The 24,910-nt window shown below is 41.2% G+C and overlaps 1 protein-coding gene across 1 annotated transcript in view; it reads right to left on the minus strand.

Moving 5' to 3' along the window:
• Positions 1 to 8,103: 8,103 nt before the first annotated feature.
• LOC147422795 (uncharacterized) overlaps positions 8,104 to 24,910 on the minus strand; it is a 134,762-nt gene continuing 117,955 nt past the window's right edge. The window contains exons 2-3 of the mRNA XM_086503095.1: positions 8,529 to 8,565; positions 8,104 to 8,398 (exon numbers count right to left, since the gene is read on the minus strand). Of these exons, the coding sequence (XP_086359221.1) occupies positions 8,104 to 8,398; positions 8,529 to 8,565 (332 nt within the window). The remainder of the gene's footprint in view (positions 8,399 to 8,528; positions 8,566 to 24,910) is intronic.

The raw sequence follows: 24,910 nt of genomic DNA on the forward strand, positions 1-24,910 counted from the left end.
AAATTTACTGAAATTGACTGAAATTACATACAGAACTTGAAATTACAAAGTCATTTCATTACAAAGATAATAGACACAGTAGACACAACTGTTGATCATATTGTCATTGAAAAGTCAAATCATTACAAAGATAAGGGTGTGCAATACAAAAATGCTCGAAGTCTCGTTGCAATCGACGTGCAAGCTGCATATCTTTTGACTGTATTGTCACTCGATTTGCATGTATGGCGCATAGGTTGGTATCTTCCAACACCGAAATGATGTGGGCCTCTGCAGCTTCTTGAATAGCCTCTAGCGCTATTGCTTGCATTCTATACTGATTTCCATAGCTTTGAAGCACCTCCTTCACAGTGCGAGCAAAGGGGGCGCGTCGAATCAAAAGCTCCGTCGTCTTCTGGTAGTGGCAGATTTCTGCAAATGCCCTTGCTATTTTTCGGCGCCGCTGCGGTTGTCTTGGGGGCACTTGCACATTTGCTGGTGGGCAACGTTTAGGCTTCTTGAAAAACTTAGACTTGTGCCTGTTTACATGCTTAGGGGCTGGTTCTGCAGCCTCTTCTGATTCTTCCTCTTCCCTTGGCTGCCGATCTTGTCGTGTGGGGAGAGCTCCCTGGCCTCCAGGCAATGTCTTCCCCCCAACGGCCACCCGGTGTGTGCGCGGTATTTTTTCTCGCAGCCATGGTGTCTCACTCTCTGATTCAGTGTATGTATGGACCATCTGTGACCCGAGTCCTGGATGGTCCTGCTTGTGATTGGTGGCGCGACGGCTGCTCCCTATCGGACTCTGTTGTTTGCTGGCCCTCTTCTTCTCTCCAGCGCTGGGCATGTTGCTTCATTCTCCTTCTAGGTGTTATATCTTGAGGAGGTGGAGATTCAACAGTCCTCGATGACTCTCGTGCCCTACCACCATGCCCACTACCAGATGAGTTCCTGGAACGGCTAGGCGTTCGTGGCCGTTTTCTTGTGCCTTTAAGCCATGACGGCTTCTCACATCCTTGGAGGGTGTTTTTGTTGGCAGGCGGATGCTCTTTCGCGGTTTGTTTGGTGCGCGCCATTTCGTTGGTAAGAGCTCACCTGTTCTTAAGAAATGAGTGGTTTATGAGAGCATGCAATATTTATAAGGGCCCATTTAAAAAGGGCCCTGTTCACACTAATTTTTTTTTTGAAGTATTATTTTTTAAATAAACATGTCGCTAAGAGTTGGACCCTGCGTTCACGTTTAGTGACTCGCGCAGTATCCACTTTGATCCTTGTTTCACTCTGCATCGCCGCCATGCAGCATGCTTGGTGGGATCTTGCGACATTTGCCACTTGTTGCTATGCTCTTGACGACTCCATTTCCGCACTTCAATAGCAATCTTGGATTGTCGAGCACGCTCCATTGTGAGCTTACAAGCAAATGTTGTGCAAAAAAACCAATTGAACATCTCCTCCAAATAATTGGATTGCACCATTCTACCACCATGTCGAGTATTTTTGAAGTACACTCCCCTTGCTCGATAATGGGACTTCTCCATGCCTTGAGTGCTAAAAATTTCAAGCGATCCATACTTGTGCATAAAAAATGCACCATGCGCAAACAAGATATGTTGTTCACATGAGTAAACGATCCACATTATTAAATAAAAACAATCCCTTGTAATGAATACACCATGTAAAATGACTTACCATGTAATGTGTTATGTTATTTTCACCCCAAGAAAGGGTGAAGACATTGGTAAAATCCGCCAAGGCTTCTTGAAATGATTGGCGTTGTTCTTTTGTTGTGCTGTTAAGGCCCATAAGCTTGACCATTTTATCAAAATGTGCCCAAAATTGCTTGCGCTTGTTTGCAAGCTCGCCATTTGAATCATTGTCGGTAGTAGCTTTGCATAACTCCTTCCAAAGCTCCCAAAGGTTACCTGCCTGCTGGTTGGAGCTGTTTTGAGCATCATATCGACTTGGCTTTCCTTGGGAAACTTTCTTCAAAAAGTGTCTAGCTTTTTGTTTACTCATTGAAACTTGTTGAGCAATTTCATGGGCCTCCCCTATGTTCTTTGCAGCAACGATAGACACATTTCCACCGTGACAGCCAATGGAATTCAAGAGTACCTCCACTCTTTCGATCGCTTCCTGGGACTTTTCCAACGGTTTCATTGTGAAAGCATAGTCAATGTGGAGCTTCAATAGCCTATCAAAAATGCGCATGAATGTGTGTAATGTACAAAAATGTACATTCGATAGAGGAAATCAAAAGATTGGATTCCAAGCGTGGTCCTTTTGATCACGGTCTGGGGCATTGAGCATGGGACATCTCAGAATAGACGCTTCCCATTCTCTACCTTCATCTCCGACATAACGACAATCTAACCCTTGTTCTCCATGCCCTTGCCATGGAAGCATGGAAACGGCCTTTGCAGTGCTCTTATGTGATTTTTTTCCATTAGGTTTGTACCCTCGAGTGCAAAATGGACAAGGCATGAGAGAAGAAGCCCCTTGTTTGCAGCCAAGTAAACACTTTATGGTTTTCAAATCCCCACCTAAGTGCCACTCCACATCATAACTACCAAAACCCTCAATCTCCAACTTCTGACTTGCAATTTGGGAGTGTATTACTTCTGTGATCCATGGAGTTCTCTCAAAAATCCATGAAAGTACTCCATTGGTCTCTTTGGGCACCTCAATAGTACCCAACCACCAAATGTCTTTCTCTGATTGCACGCTAAAAGATGGGGTGGGAGATGGCTCGACTGAATCCCTTCACTTGGTTTGCAGAAGGGCCTCGTTCATTAGAGTGACACTTAGCGTCTCTAACCTTCGGCCTTTCACTATTTGACACTCATCGAGTTTCAGCACAAAAGCGACTTTTGTGCCAAGCACTACAAAATAAATAGTGCTAAGACCTTAAACTTCAGAGTCTATGATAAGAATAATACCAAAGAAAAAAGTAAAGTGTGTCACCTTCTTCAGGTAACTCGTAAAATCTAAGCATGGCTTCTTGAAGCCTTCTAAGATCCACGAAAATATTGTTCCACATTGTGTAAGGAAAGCCTTTCTCCGAAGGTCTTATGGATTGTTTCTTACCTTTTCCCTTTGTCTTTGTTACGCACGAAGCATAAAGGGAAGTTGACATTGTGTCCTCAATGTGTAGGTATGTCCCAATGCGGGAGAACACATTTTCCTTTGTGCTTTCTTTGCGAGCTTGATCTTGTGAGGAACGGGAAATAGGATTTCCACAATGCCATGTTCTTTGAGGGCATCCTTTAGGAGTTGGAAAATAGCCTGATAGGCTTTAGGCGTTGATTCCAGCCTCATCACAAGCTTGTTGAACGTCATCATCACTAACCACATTTCTTAATTTATGTAGAAGGTCCTTGGTGACTGCATCCTTAATGTGCTTACCTCCAGGTGATCGTAAGATAGAAATCACGTCCTGGGTATTGAGACAACTAGTGAGAAGGTTGACTCGATCATCTTGGCTTGTTCCACCGCATGCCTCCTGGATGAAGTTTCTAGCAACAAATAAACATAAATGTTAGAAAATAGTGTGAAGTAAAAATGCATCATGCAAGTAAAGACCAAATCACCTTGTGGCTGTAACTCGTCGTTTGCGTGCTCCTCACGAATGTGCAAGAGTTTCAATGGATGAATACGTGCGTTTGTGTTCCCTTGCACCAAGGGGTGTTTCTTTCAAGTATGTGATGGTGTTGGTAAGCTTCTGAATGTGGGACTCCTTTTCTTGCATTTTTTGTTCAAGAGTTTTAACTACCCTCTTCGAAGAGGCAACACTCTCTTGTAATGCCGTCGTCTTGAGGTGAAGCTTGACATTCGTGCATCCACATATGCAAAGAAGCACCTGCACCCATACACAACCGCTTGCAATAGCCTAACAAACCTGCTTCTCCCCTCCCAAGAAATTGAAGAAATGTGGAAAGGCTATTAAACGGTGGATGGAAGCGGCTTATAGGATTGTAAGGGTACAAATGGCCATCCACCCAAATGTCAACATTGGTCTCACAAGCGGTGCGACGTTCCTGTGATGACCTTTGATCACCTTCACTAGTGGTCTTCGGTGCAAATGCCGTGGGTAAGCGAATATGTATGATTTTGGTGTGTGGAGTACGTGGTGGTGGAAGCAGACCATTTGTGATGTCCGTGAACACCATGGAAGCTGTTGCGTGAGGAAGAAAATGATGAAAAGATAGAGGGGGAAGGGTAGAGAGGTTGAGGAAGATGGGAGGAGAGAAGGAGGGAGGGGGGGGAGGGAGAGATTGGGGAGGTAGAGGAAGGTAGGGGCAGGGAGGGAGAGGAGAGGGAGAGAGAGAGAGGAGGGAGAGGGAGGAGGAGGAGAAGGAGATAACAAAATGTTTATTACTTTTTGGGGGAAAAGAGTTTTGAAAAAATGGACTTTCTAAGCTTGTGAGTTAAAAAATGGGTCAAAAAATGATTTTTGGATATGTATATATGTTGGGAGGGAGTTTTAAGTTAGAAACAAGTAAAAATGATTTTTTTTTTTTAAAGTCAAATTTTGTCTCTTTGTGACCCACGTTTTTGCTGATGTGGACACACCCCTATGCTTCCTTCACTTTAAAAAAAGCTAGAGAGAGAAAGTAACCCTTTAGGTCCACATCCTACATTTGTCTAAAAAAAAGGCTAGAAAAGCCTACTCAAAACTACCTTCTTCAATGCCCTTGCCCCCTAAACCCCACACAACATTAGCCTTAATCCCTAAAAATTAGGATTCTTTACAAGGCCCATGCAAGGTTCATATTTCTCCTAATGATGACTGATCTTCCTTGTTCTAAATTTAGTCCCCAATTTTGGTAACCATATTTGAGTGTTACCTTCATAAAATCCTTGTGCTTCAAGTAGCTTCATTGGAATATTCCACTCTTGCACCTGTTTGTGCGGGGTAGCTTGGCTGAGGTTTGAATTTGGTACCCAAACTTGTCCATTGCTTGTTGCTTTGAAGGTCCTTTCTTCCGTCTTTCGCTATTGTTCTTTATCCTACATGAGTTGTTTTTTTTCTTTGATAGCATGGATTCCTCTTTGTAGAAAGTCTTTCTTGAGGTGAGTAGATCTAGGCTGCTACATTAGGCTTTTTGTCCCAAACATTGGTGTTTCCTTGGAAGTAGCCTTGAGCAGTGATTGACTCATTTGATGCAACCCACCTGATGACCTTTGGTTGTTAAAGTTTACCACGTTCTTGATGTGTCCAAATTGGATCTTTAGATTTGATGTGCTCTTTGGATACTAACACTTGGTTGATTTTCTGTAGCTTTGGTGTGATAGAAACTTTGGTTGATAAACTTTTTTCTTGGGTTTTCATTGCATTGTTGATGGTGTGGCATTGGTATAGAGGCTACATGGGAAGTTTGCGTTGAAGGTAAAGTTGTCTTGCGAGATTGATCTTCTTCAGTAGTTACCTTAGCTTTACCTTTTTCTACGATGGGTGGTGATCTCTTCTTCGCACAGGTTTGAGAAGATTCATGGAATCTCACTAATGTTGTTGTTAAAGTTTTTGGTTGTTGATGAAAGAAGATGTTCCTCCAGATTTTTGTCAGGACTAGACTCTCCTTGATGTGATGGGGGTCGATATGTAGAGAGTGTCCTTAAATTCCCCAATACTCAACTTGAGTACGGATTTTGCCACACCAAAGGTAGGAGTTGGCATTTTTGAACTTGTGTACACTATCTCCTCTAGCTCAGCGATTGGTGGCTTGTCCATCATTATCCATGTGCCATAAGATATTATATTCTTAGTTTCTTCTGGATCTATCACAACTAAACATGTGATTTCAAGTCCCATTTCTTTGCATATACTGAATTTGATCTTTGTAAGAGATGATCGATCTTCTTCCTTATCCTTGTTCTTCTCTTGATCTTGTGTTTATTGTGAACATTTGACGTTGAGCTTGGAAATGTTTCTCCTTCACCTCCTTTGGGTTTTGCATTTTCTGGAGTCAAATTTTTTGAAACAAGTTTTGTTGATTCTTCAGGTCTGTTGATGATGACAAAGTCATGTGGTTGATCTACTTTCTTTGTTTGCATTTTGGCACCATGCTCCATGGAGTATCTATCTGTCTCATTTTTTTTTGTTTTTTATACTCATAAACCTCTTTAGCTTCCTTCAACACCCCTATAGTAAATAAGAGAGTTATGTCATAGCAACTTGAAAGTTCATCTTCAACATCGTTCCCTAAATCATCGCTCCTCGAATCATGGTATTCTTCCTCATCATTTTATGGAAGATTCCATACAAAAGCTTTGTCCACTATTCGTTTGTAATCGTTTGTTTGTTCAATCTCAGTTGTTTCATAATTGTTTTTGGTTTCATGGACTGCAAATACCATTAGAAAGGGTCTTTGTTGAAAAATATAGTATTAGTCACCTCACTGATGCAAACATCAAGTCGCGAGTATTTTCTCCTATTCAAAGGATTCAAACAACTTCTCTAGAAATGATTCCTTCATGTAGTAGTTGTCTTTTAATAATTTTCTCTAGGATGCAATCTTCCTTTCTAAGACTTCCACATTCAGATGCTCCGCACATCCAAATATATGCATGTTTCACTAACCAAGCAGGCAATTGTGTTTTGTCATTTGTAATGACAACAAAGTGTTGTATTGGAGTTTGGCTTACATCCTTGTAACTGTGGTCCTTGGTGTTTACCTTGGTTATAAGTCCCTTGTGCCGTAAATACAGATGACCGTAACCCCAGTCCTCAACCATTTTGAGTTGACGTATAAAAGGTTGCTCCAAAATAACTTCAAATTGTTGCCTTTTTTAAAATCTACTACTCTAAAGGTATGTTCATATTCTATCCCGCATGAGGATACTATTACTTGTTCTAGCATTCCCAAGGGTCTTTCTACATATTTGTCTACTAGTTACAACTTCATGCGCAATTTCCTGAGAGCTCGCCATTCCCATTTCTCCCAGATTCCTTTTGTAGAAATGTATAATCCAACCCCACTATCAAGTATGGCTATCATTTTTACTCCTTCGTATTTGAGTAGTAAGGTGGTATTCCCTTCTTCTCTTTCATAATAATCACCCACCTTATGTAAAGTGTGAGCTTTGTCCTAAGGTGTGAGTCAAGGAGAAGAGAGTGGATTTATCCCACATACTGTGGAGCAAGGCTGTAGAGCTACTTAAAGCTCATTTCATGAATGAGTAAAAACAACTCTATTTTGCACTACATGCTTGTCTATGGTGAGCTTGTGCTAAGCTAAGTCAATACTCAAGATTGTTATGAGTCCAAGCTAATTCTATCTTGGAACCTAATTCACTTGAGTGATAACCTTGCTTACACACACACTCACACATTGAAGCTATGTTTCTCTTTCATCCACCATAGCTAGCTCGATCCAATTCCTAACATTTGGTATCAGAGCCATGGTGTGCTAGCTAGGATTGTTGTTTTACTTTTGTGTGTTAGTTTGATTGGCATCTCCTAATCATCATTAGGATCCTTGGTATTTCTCTTCTTCTCTTTCCATTGCATACCTTGTGACTAATTAGCATCAATTAGTCAGTGTGAGCACGTTCTTGGGTTTGATTCCCTTGGGCCACTACTCTCCTGGCTAATGCTAAGGTTAATTAGTATTAATGCTTAATCATTAGGTGTTTATCTCAATATTTTTCTTACCATTTTTTGTGTTCCATTCTTCCCAAGTACGGCACTACCTTGCTTTGTCACTTATGAGCATCCATAGCCAGTGTCATGAGCTTCGCAATGCATGCTCCCATGCTCCAATTGGACATCTCATGTGAAAATAATTGCTTGATTAATTTTGAACCTTTTTGAAAGTTTATGCTACTATTTCTCTGTGTTCTGCAGCAAGGAAGTGTGTTTAGGTGTGTGTGTGTGTATGTGTGTAAAGTTAATGCATTAAATGCTCAAACACTTTCTGTTGGACCCGTGAGAAGCAACCCTATTATAGGGTGTTGATCGCCTTTTGAAGACGGGCCACACTTGGGGCGCCCACACTAGAGGACTTCAAACCAGGTGGTAAGCCGTTTTGCGTAGAATTTTTGGGTCCGAACGGACCCTGGCCGGGTTGCACCGTTCCTGCCCGCACATATGCCGACTGGTTGCCCTGTCGCGTCCGATTGGTGCCTAGCCTACTCCGCTGCCCGCGCCTGTCCGTGCTTGCCTAGGAGTGCTGCCCGCCACCTGGCCTGCTGCCCTGGCCTACCCCTCTTGCCCGACGGGCTTCCCCACGTGCCCGAAATTCCCCTTGCCACATTACCTAACAAGCAACCACTCCCACGGGCCTCAAGTGATTGACAAAGGCCAAGCTCCCACAAGGGGATGCTCCCACCCTGTGCATCGGCTCCAAGGAGCTCCCCAATAGGGGCCAATTCCTGCTGCATGCCCTCCTCTGGTTGACTTTCACACCCAAAATCAGAGCTTCGACTGACAACGAAGAAAAAATTCCCACAAGCAAAAGAAGTTATCAAACAAGGCCTCAATTTTTTGAGCTTCAAATAATATCCACACGGATTTCAAGAGCGGCCATCAAACAAGCATCCGAAATCTTCCGCACCAAGCATTCAAAAAGGGATCACTCCTCATTGGCTTGGCTGAATATCAAAGCAAATCAAAAGAAGCATTATTTCTTGAAGAGGGGCTTGACCGACGGTGAAGAGGAGCTTCACATTGAAGGGAAATTCCAAAGTACACATTGATCTTGCAGCCAAGAACAACAACTTCTTGCAATGTATGTAATTGTATTTGTCTACATGGATGACGTTATTTGCTTTTGTAATGGGATAGACATTGACATTGGAGAGTCTCCAAATTGCTAAAATCTCTCTATGTGTGAAGATTCTGTGACAAAGTGTATGAGAAACACCGCATGCTTGGGCTCTCGGAGTATGACCAAGATGGAAGAGAAAGCATTAATTTTTTTCATAAACCTTTTCATAGGATATTTTAGCATATTGTTGCATGTCATTATGATGCATGGAATAAAGCCTGATTGCACAACAAAAAGGGGGACAAAAGCACTCGTTCAAGGGGAGGATACAAAGTCAGACCATGAAGCAGTTGAAAGCAACAGTAGAAGCAACGAAGGCAAGAGACCTGACAGAGGATCAGCTCACATAGTAGAAGACAAAAAGGATGAAAACGAGGGCAACATTGTCTTTGAAGAAGACCCATTTTGAAGATGTAGACTCTCTACTTGTAGGGGAGGACTTTTTCCTGTGTGGATTCCATCATCCTATGTGGATATCACCATCCTTTGTGGATTTTTCCTATGTGGATTTTATCATCATGTGTGGATATCACCATCCTTTGTGGACTTTATTTTTCTATGTGGATATCACCATCCTATGTGGATTTTGTTAGCCTGTGTGGATCATGCATCTTCAGTATCTTGTCATAGTCCAAACCTCAAGGGGAGGATTGTAAAGTGTGAGCTTTGTCCTAAGGTATGAGTCAAGGAGAAGAGAGTGGATTTATCCCACATACTGTGGAGCAAGGATGTAGAGCTACTTAAAGCTCATTTCATGAATGACTCTATTTTGCACTACATGCTTGTCTATGGTGAGCTTGTGCTAAGCTAAGTCAATACTCAAGATTGTGTTTATGATTCCAAGATAATTCTATCTTGGAACCTAATTCACTTGAGTGACAACCTTGCTTACACACACACTCACACATTGAAGCTATGTTTCTCTTTCATCCACCATAGCTAGCTCGATCCAATTCCTAACACCTTATTCACTGGTATAGGCTTCGAATTTGGTCTCTCGGATTGAATTTTACACATGTTGTCATCTGAGGATTTTCATGTAAAGGGATTTTCAACCCCTTCTTTTCCAGGTGTTTTCTTATTTGGCCCCATAGATGTGGTCTAATTTCTAGCAACTCTACAAGAGTAATAGGGCATCTTATAGGTGATGACATCACTTTGTGTAAGCTTTTGGTATCCATCATTTTTGGTGTAGATTTCCACTAGGATGGTACCACTCTAACCTTATACTTTGTTTTGTGTTCTCCTATGAAAGATGGAAAAGTCTACAGGGAGTGTGGTTTGCTCTCTTTAGATGCTATAGACCCAACATCTATGTATAGAGATTGTATGTCTCCTTGGAAAAATTCATGCTCCATGTTGATTTCAAGAATAGGTGCTCACTGTAAGGTAGCAATTTTGTCTTTCTGGTTTTTGATCATATCCCATAAGGATTGTGGCCACGGCTTCTCCACTTCAAGAATTGGTGGCATCTCATGAGACTTTGCGTCGTCCGTAGTGTTTGCAACAACCCTTGTATCCAATGGATTTTCATTCCCTGGTTTGGGTGGCTCTACTAATTTGTTTTCTTTTAGTGTGCATGTGTACTCCTTTATTAGTACATGAACTACTTGCTCATGATCTTTCAATGCTTCTGGATACATTAGAGCTTGAGATTTATCTATGAGCTATATGCACATTTCCATCCGCTTGGTTTCAATTTTTGGATGCAGATATGTCAACAATCTCTGTTTCAAAGTTTGGTTGCTGTTGAGCCTTGCTGCAAAGGCTTGGAACATAGCGTTTAATTGCTCATTCACATATTCCACCAAGACCAAACCTCCCGATGTTATTTTGGATGATTTTTCTTTCTATTTTTGTTCCATTTTTTCCTTTTCTTGTTTCAATTGCTCTTTAGTTTGTTGCAGTTCGATTTCTAGGCCATTTTTCTCCTTCAACCTTTTTTCTTTCATTTTTTCTCATTTGGCTTTCCATGATTTTCTTCTAGTTCTCATCGAAAATATTTTGACTTCCTTTTGGGGCGGCAATGTGGGTTCCTCCTCAATGGTTGCATTTTTGGTAGCTTCTTAAGCTTAAGCTCGAGTCATTACCTTTATAGGGACTATGGGTTCTACCTCGGATGCGTTTGAAGAAGGCATCACTCCTACAACATTCATTGTTGCTGTTCCCCTGTTGTTTGGGTGTTTTGGACAATCATGAACCAGGTGTGCAACAATGCATTCTAGAAAATATTGAAATAACTCCATTTTTTTAACACGACAAGGAAAATATATTGGCCGATGGTTACCTCCACACTTATAGCACGGTCCTACTTGTTGTGTAGCTGGTGGTGCAACTGATGGTTATTCTTGCCTGGTAAGAATGATCTTTGAACCATACTCTCGATTGTCTATAAACATGAGCATGTTGTAATGGAATTTGCCTATTCAATTTGAGAGTAGCGGAATTTAAGAGAGTACTTTCAAGAAATGATTTTGTGACCATAGCGGGTTGACATAATTGAAGATAGCAACATAATCATAGAAATTAGGTAACTTGGCATAGACAATACTTTTGAAAGAGAGAGAATTTAGAGAACATGACAACAGTTGAGGACCGGATTTATGTGGAGCTGGTCCCCCCTCCAATAGGCATTTGTATTATGATTTCTCCCATAAAGAGAGACTTGTTACAATACATTCTTTGTGTTCCTTGTGACCTAGGTGAAGCAATGAAGATGGAAAGCTTCATGCATCACCATCATAGCATAACCTAAACTTAAAGAAAGCTTTAACTATACCAAGCCTCAATCCCAAGACCTCAAACACCTTCGAAGGTGGAGAGAGCTAGCAGGGAATGAGGGTAGGGAAGAGGAAGAAGAAACATTTCATACGAGAAAGATCTAGTTCCTCACTTATCATAACTCTTGTGCTAGCATACATAATAGCATAGTAATGGAGAAGAATTATATGGCAAGCTCAAGCATTGAAGCATGGCTCTTGGATGGATTTGCACTCCATAGCCAAGAGTGTTGGTGTAGGCTCTCAACACGGGGCCAATAGTAAAGGGGCCCAAATGGGAGATGGTCTATCAAGAGAAAGGCTAACCAATGGAGCATAAGACCTTAGGGTTAGCTTCATTGAAGACCTCCAATAATGTGTGTAAAAGTCCTTTGACCTTAGGTAAGCTAGGGCTGAGCTTGAGGTGGGAACCCGGCCCAAACTCGAGGTGCTTGTAGTGCTTGAGGTGCTTGTCCTACTTGAGGTTCTTTTCATGCTTGAGGTGCTTGATTAAGATGCTTGAGGTGCTTGATTGGCTCCATGCTTGAAGTGATTGACTTGGTGCATGATTAAGGTGCTTGAGGTGCCTTGAGAAGCTTGCCTGAGATGCTTGTGGGAACACCCCCTACTTCAAGTGCTTAGTCATGCTTGATGACTAAGGGGCTTGCTCATCCAAAGTCAAAAATATCCCTACAAGGAGGGGGGCAAGCCTACAAGGGGGGGGGGGATGAGAGAGAACACACACACACACACACACACACACACACACACACACACACAAGGGAAGCCCCAGCTTGAAGAGGCAGCAAGCACACTTGTCAAGTTCCTCCTCATGTTGCCCTCATGGTGTGCCTGAAACCTATTGGTTGGCCACCCAAGGGGTCCAATGATAATAAAGGATATTTAATTAATTGATTTTGCATTTATCAAGTCCTCTCTCTCAAAGGGGAACGGGGGACACTTGTCCCAAGGCTATCCCTGTTACTTGTAATGGCTCCTGCTTGTGATTGGCTAGGCCTGGAGGGGTCCAATGAGCTTCAATCATGAGCTACAAGGGGGGGTCGACCCAAGCAATCTAGGGGGGTGCTTAGGGGGTATACTCACCCACACACACTTACAAACACTCTCATTGTGTACTATGCAAAGTGCAAGAGCTCCCTCTCTGTCTCCAAGCAAGTAGAGGTTGAGAGCCTACACCAACACTCTTGGCTATGGAGTGCAAATCCATCCAAGAGCCATGCTTCAATGCTTGAGCTTGCCATATAATTCTTCTCCATTACTATGCTATTATGTATGCTAGCACAAGAGTTATGATAAGTGAAGAACTAGCTCTTTCTCATATGAAATGTTTCTTCTTCCTCTTCCCTACCCTCATTCCCTGCTAGCTCTCTCCACCTTCGAAGGTGTTTGAGGTCTTGGGACTGAGGCTTGGTATAGTTAAAGCTTTCTTCAAGTTTAGGTTATGCTATGATGGTGATGCATGAAGCTTTCCAAGCACCTCAAGCACCTTAATCATGCACCAAGTCAAGCACTTCAAGCATGGAGCCAGTCAAGCACCTCAAGCATCTTAATCAAGCACCTCAAGCATGAAAAGAACCTCAAGCAGGACAAGCACCTGAAGCACGACAAGCACCTCGAGTTTGGGCCGGGTTCCCACCTCAAGCTCAGCCCTAGCTTACCTAAGGTCAAAGGACTTTTACACACATTATTGGAGGTCTTCAATGAAGCTAACCCTAAGGTCTTATGCTCCATTGGTTAGCCTTTCTCTTGATAGACCATCTCCCATTTGGGCCCCTTTACTATTGGCCCCGTGTTGAGATAGATCTATAAGCACATATCTATATCTTAACACTTGTTCCCGTTTATTCTCCCACATTAAGTGATCAATTTAATATGAGAAAATCATTTGGGTTGGTTAGATATTAGATTTTATGACATTACCTCTCTCTTGAAATCATAGTCGTCCTCGACTATGGGGTAGAAGAGATAAAGCCTTAGTCATTAGTCAATCGTACTTAGCAGGCAGAGGATCCCTTTTTTACCCTACAACATCTTTCCAAGATGGATGACTAATCCATTTGGTTCTTGGGAGACATAGCTGCCGCAAGCATGTCTGCTCTTTAGTTCATTTCATTCTCCCAAAGTAGAGTGACAAATTCTACTTGGTGTTTGAGAGACGTCGTCATCACAAACATGATTCTAAGCATGCATACTAGTTAAATTTGTGCACAATTAAAAAGAGGACTAGTCTTATAAGACAAAAACATGAGTCATTTAAAAGAAATTTGTACATTTGCTTACTCTAATGTAGCATTGTAAGCATTAACAAGGTTCATACTATCCTTAAGTTGTACTTCTTGCATCCATCTAGCATCTTCAAAAGGATAATTTTTGAACTTAATAAGATACCGTCGGATTATCTTACCATGTCGTAGTACCTTGTCTTCATGCCGTAGGACAGCTTCGGGTTGTAGCACCTCTTCTTGGTCTTCAACTTCGGGAGGGTCTTCAATAATTGGTTCAGTTGGTGGCTCTCCTTTGTAGGGCTTAAGTAGGCTTACATGAAAGGCATTGTGTATAAGCCAATGGTTGGGCAGCTTGAGTTGATAAGCCGTCTCAGTGATGGGCTTCAAGATTTGGAAAGGACCATAGTATCTTTTTGCTAGTTTAGCATAATAATTTTGATGGCCCGTAGGATTTTTGCCCGTCGTTTGCCTTAATCGAGCCTTAGGAAACTTGAGTAAGAACCAATCATTTTCTTTGAACATTAAGACTCTTCTGTGCTTATCAGCAGCAGCTTTTTGCCTTTGTTGAGATATGGCTATAGCCTCCCTAATCTTTTGAAAAGATTCTTGCAGGTCACGGCTATACTCATCGGCGGCGAAGATCTTCCCATGTACTTTGAGTAGCAAGGGACTTTTAGGTCTTCCCTCTATGATCTCGAAAGGTGATTTCCCCGTAGAAGTATGGACATTATTATTGTAGGCATACTCTACTAGAGGTAAATACTTTTTCCATTGTGAGCGTTGATTTACTTCGGTAACGTAAGTCTTGAGTAGATCGAGTATCGTAAGATTGGCTATCTCACTTTGGCCATCCGTTTGTGGGTGATAGGCCGAAAAGAAATTTAATCTTGTACCTAGATTTTCAAAGAGAACTTTCCAGAAATTACTGGTCATTCTAGGATCTCTATCTGACACGATGGATGTGGGTAATCCATGGTGCTTGAAAATCTGAGATATGAAGAGAGTTGCTATTTGATGTGCCTTAATAGTCTTTTTGACAGGAATAAAATGTGCTTGCTTGCTAAACCTGTCGACTATTGTCCATATTCCTGTATTCCCATGGATAGACTTGGGTAATCCAAAGATGAAATCCATGGATATACTCTCCCATGGTGAATTTGGAATATGCAATGGCTAGAGTAATCCAGGTTGCTTCCCTCTATCATACTTGGTCTTTTGGCATACTACACATTTTGAAACATACTCTTGTATGTCCACTTTCATGGTAGGCCAATAGAAATACGTCTCTACTCCTCGGAGAGTAGGTTGAATACCTCTATGCCCTGCATATGGAGGAGCATGGGATTCATACATAACCTTCTCACGAAGGGAATGGGTAACACATAGCCTATTGCCATGGAGAAGATAACCATCTTGCAAGGTGAATGGTTCCTCTTTCTTCCCCAAAGCAAGGGCTGACATTATGTCTCTAAAGTCAGGGTCAGTAGCATACTCATCTATCATAGAGGATAGATCATTGTGAGTAGCTATAGACACCGCATTAACTTTTGGTCGTCGTGAAAGTGCATCGGCAACTTGATTGTGCTTACCAACTATGTGAGCAATATGGAAATTAAATTTGCCCACCTCATTTGTTTGTCAGAAAGCTTGGTTTGTGTCATGAAATACTTGAGACTTTGGTGGTCGGTTCGTAGGATAAATGGAGTCCCCAATAGGTAGTGATTCCATGTGTCTAGGGCATGTAGAACAACTAAAATCTCTTTCTCATAAATTCCCAAGACTCGTTCATCACTATTGAGCCTTCGGCTCTCATATGCTATGGCATGCCCTTCTTGAAGCAAAACCGCTCCAAGGCAATCACCACAAGCATCACATTGGACCTCAAATGGCTTTGAGAGATCTTGAAGCACGAGGACTGGTTGGGAAGTAAGCTTATCTTTGAGTTTTTCAAAAGCATTTTTCTCCTTAGCAGTCCATACAAACTTAACGTTCTTCTTTGTTAAGTCGTGTAGTGGTCCTGCTATTTGAGTGAATTTTGCTATGAAGCGTCTATAGTATGCACACATACCAGTAAAGCTTCTTAGCTCATGTAGATTCCTTGGGTTAGGCCATGATTTTATTACCTCTAACTTTGATGGATCCATACGAACATCGTGAGAGATAATATGACCTAGATATTGAATCTCTTGAAGGAAGAATTCACTTTTCTTTTGGTTGAGAAAAAGTTTGTTCTCCCTCAAGGCTTGAAAAATCACTTGGAGATGTTGCTTATGTTCCTCCAAAGACTTGGAGTAGATGATGATATCATCAAAGAACACTCCAGTGAATTTACGATATGGTCTAAAAATTTTCTCCATGACACGATTGAAAGTAGCTGGTGCATTAGTCAAGCCAAAAGGCATGACTAGATATTCATAAAGACCAAATGTTGTGCGAAACGCGGTCTTTAGGATATCTTCATCCACTATCCTTATTTGATGATAGCCACTCTTAAGGTCAATCCTACTGAAGTAGGTAGAGCCTTGTAGGTGGAGAGAGCTAGCAGGGAATGAGGGTAGGGAAGAGGAAGAAGAAACATTTCATACGAGAAAGAGCTAGTTCCTCACTTATCATAACTCTTGTGCTAGCATACATAATAGCATAGTAATGGAGAAGAATTATATGGCAAGCTCAAGCATTGAATCCTGGATCTTGGATGGATTTGCACTCCATAGCCAAGAGTGTTGGTGTAGGCTCTCAACCTCTACTTGCTTGGAGACAGAGAGGGAGCTCTTGCACTTTGCATAGTACACAATGAGAGTGTTTGTGAGTGTGTGTGGGTGAGTATACCCCCTAAGCACCCCCCTAGCTTGCTTGGGTCGACCCCCCCTTGTAGCTCATGCTTGAAGCTCATTGGACCCCTCCAGGCCTAGCCAATCACAAGCAGGAGCCATTACAAGCAACAGGGATAGCCTTGGGACAAGTGTCCCCCGTTCCCCTTTGAGAGAGAGGACTTGATAAATGCAAAATCAATTAATTAAATATCCTTTATTATCATTGGACCCCTTGGGTGGCCAACCAATAGGTTTCAGGCACACCATGAGGGCAACATGAGGAGGAACTTGACAAGTGTGCTTGCTGCCTCTTCAAGCTGGGGCTTCCCTTGTGTGTGTGTGTGTGTGTGTGTGTGTGTGTGTGTGTGTGTGTGTGTGTGTGTTCTCTCTCATTCCCCCCCACCTTGTAGGCTCGCCCCCCTCCTTGTAGGGATATTTTTGACTTTGGATGAGCAAGCCCCTTAGTCATCAAGCATGACTAAGCACTTGAAGTAGGGGGTGTTCCCACAAGCATCTCAGGCAAGCTTCTCAAGGCACCTCAAGCACCTTAATCATGCACCAAGTCAATCACTTCAAGCATGGAGCCAGTCAAGCACCTCAAGCATCTTAATCAAGCACCTCAAGCATGACAAGAACCTCAAGCAGGACAAGCACCTCAAGCACTACAAGCACCTCGAGTTTGGGCCGGGTTCCCACCTCAAGCTCAACCCTAACTTACCTAAGGTCAAAGGACTTTTACACACATTATTGGAGGTCTTCAATGAAGCTAACCCTAAGGTCTTATGCTCCATTGGTTAGCCTTGCTCTTGATAGACCATCTCCCATTTGGGCCCCTTTACTATTGGCCCCATGTTCAGATAGATCTATAAGCACATATCTATATCTTAACACTTGTTCCCGTTTATTCTCCCACATTAAGTGATCAATTTAATATGAGAAAATCATTTGGGTTGGTTAGATATTAGATTTTATGACAATGTTCTTGTCCATGAAATACTAATTTTTCATCGGTTTTGACACATACATTGGTTGATTTTAGTTGACTACTACTCTACCATCATTCAAAAGAAGTAGTTTTTGCCCTAGTACACGTTGCAATTTTGGTTGAGTGTTATACCATGGGGTGGGGTGATTCCCTCTCCATATGTCACATCTTCTCATGGGTTGTTGTCATTCATTCACATTCTATGTGTAGCCTTGGTTTATCCTTTTAACCACCTCCTCAACCACTTGATCAATGCTCGATCCCCAAGGTGTCTAAATATCTCACTTTGTTGCAAATTCTCTCTCTGGAGAGGAGGCTCCACTAGTTACATTATCTGAATCTTCCATCATATCTCCATATGATTTACAATTGTCAACTAGATAGAGAGCTTCTCTAGTGACTTGTGTGAACATCGTGACTTCCTTTCAAATGCAGGTTCTTTTTGAGAGTCTTGTTCCTCAAGTCCTCAATGAAGAAAACTAATAGTTTCTCATCTTGTGGTAGCTCTCTCATAGAACATCTCTCTATGAATTGTTTGAAGCAAAGCAAAGATTCCTTCACCCCTATCTTCGATTTTTGTTTGAAAGCGTAGATTTGTGAGACAAGGTTGTGCTTGATTCCCCTCTTTTTGAGAACTCCTCTGTGAATTCTTGCAAGAGTTGTGCTATGTTTGGAAAATCATCTCTGTTCAACGGTTGGAACCAAGTCAAGGTTGTTCCTTCCATTGTCAACCCAAATCCCTCATACTGTGTATGAGAATCCACAATCTGTTCAGCTCTCAAAACCTATTTGAAGAGTGAGACATGAACATATGGATCCCCTGACCATTCTACTTTATCTTGATACATTGGGTCACTTGATATGTTCTTAGTCATTGTGGTCCAGTCACCAATCTAACTAATTTGTGGTCTCTGGCAAGGATATCTCTTGGTCTCTCTTCTCGTTGTGGAGTAAATCATGGTGGAATTCTCTCTAATGCGTGATCTGGCATTGTTTTTGGTTGAAAGTAAGTAGAGATCCAAGTATCCTTGTATGTGTATCCTTCTAAGTCAATTGGATCAACAAGTTTGCACTCATGTCCATACTTATCTACCATTAAAACCTGCACTCTGTGTGCATCTATATACATGAAGGCATAGAGATTCTTATGGTTAGTCAACTCTCTTGGCTTGGGTTCTACACACTTGTAGAAGGTATATGGATCTCTATTTGTGAGTCTATACAAACCCTCATGAGCATAATCTATAAGCACTCTCATGGATTCATTGGTTTTACTGAATCTCATGTTTGGTTTGTTGATCAGTGGATGCCTCGTCTCTAGGTATTCTCCCAATCCCACAGTGGAAGGCATTGTATTGTTTCTTGTGTTTTTCATGTCTCTAAGTGGAGTAAAAACCCCTGGTGGTGGATGTTTTGTCATGGTAAAGTCTCACTCAAAACTCTCAAGGTAGTCCTTGACAAGTCCACCTTGGCTTAGTGCAATTTATTCCTTTTTGTCCCGGTGAGGTCTCTCAAAAGTCAAGTCTTTGTGATCCTTTGGTCTCTAAAAATGGGTTCAAGTATGCTAAATGTTTAGAATTAGGAAAATTAAAAACATTTAGCTCTAGGTCTAGGTGTATTCTATTGCCCACAAGCTTTCTTTATGGCTATACTTGACTCAATTTGGAGTTGTCTATCAAAAGTTAGAGTAATTTTGGTGAATTGCACTTGCAGCAACATTCAAAAGAGTCTCATGACCAGAACATAGGAACTTTGGCTAGTGTCTTGGTATCTCAAAGGTATTTTTAGCTCAAACTTGAGATTTGAGATGCACTCAAGTATTTCTACAAGCTCATCAAGTCATATACTCCCACTATGAAAAGGTACATGGATCGTGATCCATGACCCCTGTCAAATTTTCACTCCAAATTTTGATAGCATATAGACAAGTTCATATGCAAAATTTGTGCCGATTCTCATCAAATTTTGAGGTTGGGGGACATGGATCCTGATCCATGTTCAACCACATCTGGACTTGATCTTGGTAGCTTGTTACTCACTATGTCCACAAGCTAAATCTTATCTCTTTTTTATTTAGAGTTGGTTTGATAGGTCAAATCCCCAACACTAGGTCTGCACTAAGATTTTCAGTCTATCACCTATTTTGCTCCCTTTTGACTTGGGATATGTCTCCTTGTATATGCACTAATGATAAAAAAACTTTCAGGTCAAGCTCTCACTATGGAGACATGGATCCCAATCCATGTTTGGAGCCCAAATTGACTTTTCTTGATACCATTAGATTCAACATGACTAGTAGGTCGTATGGTATTAGAAAATTTTGAAATGGACCTATGGATTGAAAATTATGTTAATTCTTGTGATTTCTAGAGTACTTGGAAACTTTGGGCTTCTAAATTGGATTTTTATATCCAAATTCAGCTTTGAAAAGACCACTAGACTCCTTGTGATGTGCTCTAGCTATGGCACAAGTGAGTTTGTGTGACAGGGAGACATGGATCGTGATCCATGTACTATTGTGTTGGTGATGATACTTGACACACAGCTTTCTCTTGGTCCCTTGATACCTGCTATACGATTTTTGTATGATTTGGTCGTGATTAGGTCAACCAAAAGCTCTATTTGGCAGTTTTTCACTTTGAACTATTTTTGGCACTTTTGATGAGTTTTTTGAACTTTTTTGACAAACTACCTTTGGTGGGAACTTTTGTTCACAATTGTCTTTGCTACATGCTGGTATAGTTTTTGTCCAAAAATGCTCATGGGGGACATGGATCGCGATCCATGTTCCACCACTTTTGGATCTGAAATTTAGTGTACTGATAGCTTGTGACGTTTGTAGCTTGCTCCACAATTTGTTTTTGAATTTGGATTAAATTTGACTAACCAAGGTAAATTCTTGAGTCTGCTGTGAGTGTTTTGACAATGTTCTGTTTTTGGCTCTTTTGATGAATTTCTACAACTTTTTTACACATGCGTCATGTCTCAGCTACCTACTACTAAAATCTCAACCAAAAATGTTGATGGGGGACATGGATTGCGACCAATGTTCCATCAGATTTGGACATCAAATTTAAAATGTTAATTACTTGCAGTGTCAGTAGTCTACTCCACCACATTTTTTGTGTGGATTTGGACAACTTTTTCTCAATCAAAAGCAAGCTTTTTTATCTGCCCTATGATTTTTGACTAGTTTTTGTGTTTGGCTATTTTGGCCAACTTTTTTAGTTTTTTGCTATGGTCCTCTTTGGAAACTTGTTCCAAATGGTATCAAGTATCGATTGGTCAAATATTAGCTCAAAATGATAAAGGGGGACATGGATCGCGATCCATGTTTAACCATTCTGAAAATGTAATTTGGTCTAGTATGCCTATACTCTGTGGATATCAAACACTACAATAGGTACTTCACATTAGTGATGCTCACAGTGCGACGCTCAAAAGTGAAAATCCACGGCATCTCTATGGGCGTCGCTATTTTCTTTGGTGCATAGCGATGCTTATAGAGACGCTCATAGCGACGCCAACAGGGGTAAGAAAATAAACAGAGTGCCAAAAACTCAGATCTCAGATTTGAGTTTTAACGCTCTAGCAAAACAGGTAACCCGCGCTCTCCCTCTCCCCCCCCCCCCCCCCCCCCCACACACACACACACACACACACACACGAGGAGAGGAAGGAGATCCAGGTATGCTCCTTCCCTCTCCTCTCCCTCATGTTCCCATCCCCTCTTTCTCTCTCCCTCTCTCTCTCTCTCTTACACACACACACACACACACACATAGACTATGGTACTATTAAATGCTTTATTTTCACCCTCCTTCTATATCCCCCCCCCCCTGGGTGCATAATAATGATAATTGGGGACTTGGCCCCCTCTTAGACCAGAGCATGAAAATGAAATCATTCCATGGGGTAGGCGGCCCCCTGTCCACTCTCGATCACCTTCCCAAGCTATGGCGCCTACAAGCTGGAGAAGTTGAGGGCGGCCAACTGCATTCAAAACTGACGACTCTGGGAGCGTGCATGACTTCCTATTTATACTGAGGTGAGGGCACACTTTGGCCCTCACTTAGCCCTAGAGTAGGTCTTTCTTTCTATTTTTTTCGCTGCTATCTAATCTTGACAACATGGAGCTCGCAGCTCAAGTAACACAGGTACCTTACTAAGCTTAGGATTTTGTTCAAGTAGTGTTGCAATACCTTGCATGGTAAGAGAGGAATGAAGTCGTCTGAGCTTTACACTTTGTATTTTTTGTTTTGCCTAAAGCACTTAAGCAAAATAATGGATTCTTTTTACCTGCATATAATCGGCTCAGAAAGTAGCCGCTGCATAATCTTGACTACTGTAATGTGAGATTTTTTTGAGCCTTGGGACTGCTTGTGCATATAAAGCATCTGGTTTTTCTAGCATATCTTATTGACCGTAGAGTTGATGGAATAGTGTTAGCATGGGATGGTAACTATGGGCATAATACACCCCCGTCTGCTATGGGCTGACATAATAGGATATAACATCATGGTAATATGTGAGGGGCTCCTAACCTTGGACTGGTTATGCCACTTCTTTGGTAAGCTTTCGGGATCTATTGACTCTTCATAATTTATGTGGTTGGCACCTCTTAGGCAATAATTAACTGGAATACTTTGGTATACATCAGAGATAGGGGACTTTTTCTGCGTTTGTTTGGGAAAGGAACTACGTGCAAAAAGGCTTTAGACTGCGATATGATCTTGTAAATGGGTTTCTCTAAGAAAATTGCTGCAGGGAATTGCCGTCTGTTTGCTGTACCTAAATCTTGGCATAACTGGTTTTTTTCTCAGCAAAACAGGGTTATTCTTGGCCTTTATAATGACTAAGGCACTGGGTATTTTTTGTACTACTGTACGTTCTCACATTTCCTAGTCTTGGCATAAATGGTTCTTTTCAAAAAATAGGGATACTCTTAGCCCTTGTAGCAACTGAGGCGCTTGATATTCTTTATCACTACGTAAGATACCTGGTTATGTGGCACGACTGGCTTCAATTGGGAGATTGTTGTTATACATACGGTTAAACTGATTTTTTTTTAAAAAACTACTGAGCGAGGGCATGATTAACATATGCCTAAAGGCCTTATTTGCATAGAATGGGGATAAGTTACTATCAAACACATGCTTGGATTGTTTCTTGCTAACGGGTGTTGTACTGGCTCCTTCTCGAGTAGCCGCTGGTTTGTAGCTTCTGGTTATTGTTGGTTCTGCAAATGATGCGCTACTGGCTATAATAGGTGACGTTTCTGCGCATACTGATTAAGTGGGGATCTGTTCTTAAACCATTGCAGGGAATTAAAATTACATTTTTTTGACATATTGCATGACGTGAAGAATTGGAAGGTATATGTTAAAAACTACTTGTGTTAAGTGACGAGATAAATTTTTGGGCTTAAGTACAGCTTGGCACTTGTAATTTCATATAAAAACAAATGGTTGGGGTGGTATTCACTGCATCTAGTACCTTTGGTTGATAAACAAGTAAGGTATCTCACTCAGTCGAACAGTGTCGTTCTTGTAAAATGGATAATGACTTGTGGATATCATTGGCATTATAAAGGTAAGTATATGGCTGGAGTTTTTAGCTTTGGCATAGCTTCCAAGCTATGATTCAAAAAATTGGGATTCCATGTGCTAGAAAAAGTCGGGCATAACCTATCTTTGAATAAAGGGATACCAATGATGCCATGGGACTACTAAATCTGAAGGTAAGTATATGGTTGATATCTTTGGGCATAAGCATAGGTACCGAGCTATGGATCTTGAAATATTTTGGACTCTTGATGGACTTCACCACTCACATTAAAAAGTAAAAAATATCATTTTTTCATAAAAAAAAGAGACTACTAAATTAACCTAGCGTGTCTAAAGTAATTAAATCCTATAAGATGGACATGGATACTTGTAATACACATCCAAGGCTAACTGAATTGTTGTCTTGTTTGGATGGATGCATGTAAGGACTCTATCTTATCTGAGGATTGATGCCTGATATTGTGAAAGAACTTAAAGCTGATGAGCCCAGTCTATACCTCACCACTTATGTTAACTACAAAGGAGTCAAATACATCACTAATCTGCCTAAACCTTGTATTGAAGATGATGATTCTCCTGCTTTAAAAATAGCTAACTCTTTAGCCTCTCCCAAATCTTTCACCTCTTTTTTCACACCTAGCTCCTCATCTAATCGAGGAAAGTCTCGTAGCTTTACTAGAAGGAGAGGCAGATTCTATGCAATCAGAAACTTCCCTGAAATCTAACCCCTGAATATATTGCATGTCTCTACAAACCCATGTGGAAGAAAAGTTCTCAGCAAAGATGATTCGAATTATGGTGCTATCTACATACACTGTCTGTTTCACAACATACTTCTCGATTGGATCTTACCAAAAAGTATTTTTTGTGAGTGCTTTGAATTATTTTTTGGGAATCATAAACTGCTTGTAAATATTCTCATTGGATGGAAATATCATCATACTATAAAAGGATTAGTTTTGAACAATGACTTTCTTAGACAAGAAACATGCATTCAATTTACCTCATTCTGCAGGAATTTTGAAGGACTTGGGAACCATGTCTGTACTTAGGACCTCAACATTATCGATAATGTCACAATACGTAAGTTACTAGCCAAAGGAATCAATCACATACCCAAATATCCAAAAAGCCCTTACCTTGCCCTATCATCTTTACTTAGCTGCCTCACTGACCTTGTCAGTGCTCTCCGATTGGAGATGACAGTCCTACCGGACTTAAAGGAATTAGTAAAGGAATGCTTCCTTCACAAAATTTCTCTACTTCCTAGAAAGTGGCCTTCTTCTGATAGTTCTTGGCTTACACCTCAGCTAGCTTTTGACTTTCAACTAATCTCAGATAAATGGTTGGTGGTCGGGCTTGAGAAAAGCTCTAACTATCCTACTATTATGTGCAAACACCTTGCTTGGAAAGCAGCTCGGGATCGAGTATCAGGAAAAGAATTCTGTCATACCAACAAAATGGTGCAAGATATCTCTAACAATATCTCTCAACATTTAGGACATCTTGGCTATGCTATCAGTAACACCAAGTTACCAGTACTATTTCCTACATATAAATTCCACAAACATAAATTCAGATGGATATCTGATGCCTCTAACTGTATCATCACAGATATCACCAAAGATATTACTCTTTGCCTTGATATTATTCTTACAAAATTAGAACTCATTTGTGCAGAGAAATAGAAAATCTGCAAGGATTTCCTAAATACCCAATACAATCCCTTTTGGCTGACAAAAAATGCTACAGAAGTCACACTCAACCTTCCTCAACATATTTTCCACATCTTTATAGCA

The sequence above is a fragment of the Adiantum capillus-veneris genome, chromosome 27 (genome assembly GCF_014529385.1).
Source record: "Adiantum capillus-veneris isolate H3 chromosome 27, ASM1452938v2, whole genome shotgun sequence".
NCBI lineage: Eukaryota > Viridiplantae > Streptophyta > Polypodiopsida > Polypodiales > Pteridaceae > Adiantum > Adiantum capillus-veneris.